Source organism: Priapulus caudatus, unplaced genomic scaffold (assembly GCF_000485595.1).
Source record: "Priapulus caudatus unplaced genomic scaffold, Priapulus_caudatus-5.0.1 Scaffold859, whole genome shotgun sequence".
NCBI lineage: Eukaryota > Metazoa > Priapulida > Priapulimorpha > Priapulimorphida > Priapulidae > Priapulus > Priapulus caudatus.
In genome coordinates this window covers 61,671-66,093 of record NW_014577920.1, presented here as the reverse complement: position 1 = coordinate 66,093, position 4,423 = coordinate 61,671, and the positions used below count along the sequence as shown (strand labels likewise).

Genomic DNA, 4,423 nt, shown 5'->3' with positions numbered 1-4,423 from the left:
CGTGCTCGCGCGAACGAACTAGTTAGTATGGTAGAATTTTCAGGGAGTCACATATATATATATATATAATATATATAACTCCTGCATATATGTCAAATCAGGGAGTCCGAAAGTAAATCAGGGAGTATTTGACTCCAGACTCGTGTTAATTTCGCACCCTGCATGCCGCCGTGTTCACACAATACTTGCCAGCCAATGCCGTGCAGTTTACCAGTAATAACACCATGTCCAAGTGCATATATGGTGTGTGGCAGCTACGGGCTGGCTGGTACCTCGCCGCTACTGTGCTGCGATAGGCTTCTAAATATATATGTACTTTTACACACCCAAAAACACACACACAAACACACACGACCGAAGGCACGACCCCGGCAGCGATGAAGAAAAGTGAGTGAAGTGAGTCTGAAGAAACGAACAGCTGCAATGAGTCGTTTTTGCAGTACTTAGTATCATATGCTACTGAACTGCTATTCGTTACTAACTACCAAATCTGTGCCAAAAAAGACTGAAGAAAAAAACTTCTAGGGTTACTAAGGGGAAGTGACATCACTCAGCCCCCACCTATAATAATATCAGAAGTAGGAGGAAGGTCTATTATCTACTCCTGACAATAATTATGGCCTGCAGGCCTCAGATTTAATATATTATATATCTAGTGGCGGTTTAAGCGCACTTGTTTAAATTTTGTTAGTTCTTCTTTTCATACGAATACTTCACACATTTCACTATACATATTTTTAATAACCACCGTTCAATAAAACATATAACTTAAGACATTGTTTAATTTATAAAAAATTCTTCTTACCACTTAGCCCCTTTCCACATTCACTGGACTGGCAGTACCCGCATCATCATGCAGTGCGCTACAGTCCCAAGCCCGCAACCGGCCGATATATCATGACATCATATGTGTTACTAATCACCAAAATGACATTTTTGGAGATATTCACAATTAGCTGATTAAACTCATAATGGATTAAGAGATTTGTAAGCAAAGATTTGTGCAATATTATGTGCACATATAAGGTCAGTATACGACGTTGTTATGACGTCAAAACCGACGGAAATACAACGTAGGAATTTTGATGTATACGACGTTATTATGACGTAAAAAAGCCGACGAAAATACAACGTTGGTGTTTTGACGTCGCATAAGACGTTGTATTTAGGTCGCCGACGTCGCGACCTAAATCCAACCAATATCCAACGTCACTTTGACGAGTCGTGTGCCCACTGGGTAGTATATATATATAATTATATATATATATATATATCAGGAGTTAATAAAGACAAATTGTCTTTATTAACTCCTGTTATATATATATTATATATATATATATATGGCCTGCAGGCCGCAGATTTATTTATTTTTTATAAATTTGTGGAGGGGCAGGCCACTTAGCAGGCCAGGCCACCGGGAAAACTCCCGGTGCTCCCGATCGCCAGTCCGGCCCTGTTCGTCCGTTTCTGGCGACTTGCGACTCGATTAGCTCTAGCACTACAGCCCTTGTTGCCACAGACCACTATAGCTCGTGGCAACAAGGGCTATATAGTACTAGCGCTACGATTCGATCCGCTATACACTCGCAGTGTGGCACACTATCTCTAGTACTATAGCCCTTGTGTCCACAGGCTATATGTCTATACTAGTAGTAGTAGTACTGTAGTAGTATAGTATACAGGCCGCTCTACTACTAGTACTAGCGTTAGAGTAGCACCTACCTTGGGCAAGCGCGACCTCGGGATGAGAAGCTTGAAGCTCGAAGAGACGCGTGGTGTGTGTGTTGTGCACCTAAACAACAGCAGTCTGCTACCGATCTGCGGCCGCAAGACTCTTCTCGCCATCAACATCAGATATCCTTCACAGCGAATATGCCCACCGGTCGGTCCGTCAAACAGCAAGATCTATATCAACAACCGGACACGCTGACCGCGAGATCGAATAAAATTGAAATTTTGGGCAGTGACCACCAACCGTGACTAGAGTCAGACGACTGGGTGTACGAGCATAAAGTGCTAACCTATCTCGCTGTGCCACAGCTGTGCGTAACACGCTCCTCTCCCACCGCGCGCTATCAGTCAATGGTGACACAGTAGCACAGCGCCGTCTGGTTTTACTACGAGCAGAACAGGCCTCTGCTGCCGAGACGTCAACAGTTTTGTGGGTCTTTAGACTGCAGCTAGCGTACGAACGCCTGCCTGCACTGAGGCAGCAGATAGACGATCAACCAAGGTTGAAGTCCGCTCACACACTCGGTTAGACGACAACAAACAACACATCGTCGTACGTACACAACGTGCCTGGGTGCCATGAGGGTAATATTTAGGCTCAAGGATCGTTGAACCAATATGTACATGTTTACGTAAAGTATTTTGGCTAATATAGGTTGTTCATCACCTCACAATCATATCAGCTATAGACCATTCTTAATTATTATTCATGACCTGGGGTCACGCACGAAAAGGAGGCTAAGCTAGGCAATTTTGTAAGCAATAGCTGCTCAGGCAGGCACGCACAGAGTGGGTACACGCACGGACACGCGGGTACACGCACGTACACGCTGGTACTAGACCAATAAATTGTGCCCTAAATTTTTTTTTTTATTCTGATGTTATTTTAGGGCCTTCCATAGACAAAACCTGTGAATTCTGTCGTGCAAAATGCACGACAACCTTTTCACTATTTACGGCCGTGTTACATAGAAAATCAAAGAAATACCTAAAGCCGTCGCTTTATTAACACCTTACCTACATTACAAAACACTTGTCATGCAGTATTCTCCTCTTTAATCTTATATCTTGCCTGTTTTTCTGCTGACCTACTTCAAAAGTGGTTTATCCAGGGTTCCTCTATATGCTCTGCTGGCAAAGGGCCTGGCTAGCACGAATGCACAAAACAGGCTTTATCAGGCACTACAAAAAATACTTTAAAAGCTTCGATTTTGTGATAGAACTTACGTGAAATTCATAGCCTTTCTCGTGGTAAATTAACGTAGCCATGATTAACAATTAAACCAGTCGCGTGGAATTTCCACTCTTTTGTTGCCCTGGAAATTCACTAAGTAAACTTCGCTTTATAGATACATGTACAGCACAGTCTTCCAAAGTACGTCATAGTGACAAATAGACCACACCAGGCCTAGGTAACATCTTCACATCGGCCACCGCGGTTAACGTCCCTTCACTAGGCTAACTATTGTGTGTTCGTGTTCTGCTCTATTTGATTCTCTGCCCGTCACCACAGGCAACAGATTCATTAGAACCGTGTTTACAAACTGTCTTCGTGGCCCGTCTCCCAGTTAGGACAAAGTGGTGAACAGTGATAGAGCCGTGCAAGCGATAACAACACCAAGGCTTGTTATTCGGCGAGGCTGCCATTTAAATGTTGGCAAGCGTTCTGCAAAAATAGATTCCAGGCTGATGCGGCTGCAGGAAATGAACTTGAGAGTGTGTTACACACAAACACTCGCATATAAGTTCGCGCAGAGTGTCAGGCAAAAAATGACTGTTGTGGTCATTGACACTTCAGCTGTGTACTAGGCGTATAATTTAACTTCTTATCGAAAAAGTTCATTTTAGCCGACTGTGATACTGTGTACGTACTGTGTGTATCACTATCAGACAAACCCCGGTACATGAGCACTGTCAATCTAACACATATTTGTGTATGTACGGCTGTTTGTTTGTCCGTTCTCAATGCAAATCAATATGGAGCACTCTAGAAATGTCCAAAGACGTTCAGAGGGGTAATTAACTTTTGATGCTGAATGTCATTGGCGCATTGGATTTGACCTCCGAGGTCATATGGATGAACGGCCCCTGCAGTCGTTGTCCAAACAGGATTCAGCTTGCACTGACTTGGTACAGTAGTATATAGATGGTTAGTTTAATACTTAGTAGCCATCCAAATCATGATCATACGTAAAATGCCTGCAGCAATACCCAGTATGACAGTTATAAAACTGATACGGTAAAGAAAATGCAAAATTCCATAATGTTAATCATGTTTCCCCATGAACTTATTCTCGAATTCTTATTCGCTAAGTTATTCTCTGATCTTCACCAATACAAGTACAATGAATGCGAGTAAACGTTGTTAAACATAGGTTTCAAATTGAGAATTTAATAAAAATTGTATTGGGGTAAACAAAAACCATCCAGCCCTAAAATTACGTACAAGCAAATTTTCAATTTATGCCGAGAATAGTGCAGGGGTAGAAATTGACTTTTGAACAAGGGAGTCCAACCTAGTAGTAGTACCAGCCTACCCTCAAAAAGAGGGAGTCCGCAGTCTGAGGTTCAAAATTAAAGATATTAACAATAACGCATGTGCTTATTTTTAAGATTCCTGCTGTTGCACGTCTGCCAAATTTTATTTGGACATTAGCTAAAAAAAATACAGTAATTCCGCGAGGCCGTGCTC

At 42.4% G+C, this 4,423-nt stretch overlaps 1 protein-coding gene across 1 annotated transcript in view; it reads right to left on the bottom strand.

Annotated features, from left to right (window-relative positions):
- Nucleotides 1–4,206, bottom strand: part of LOC106814036 (eukaryotic elongation factor 2 kinase-like) — a 29,820-nt gene extending 25,614 nt beyond the window's left edge. The window contains exon 1 of the mRNA XM_014818297.1: nt 4,195–4,206. Within this exon, the coding sequence (XP_014673783.1) occupies nt 4,195–4,196 (2 nt within the window). The 5' untranslated portion in view covers nt 4,197–4,206. The remainder of the gene's footprint in view (nt 1–4,194) is intronic.
- Between the last annotated feature and the right edge of the window lie 217 nt (nt 4,207–4,423).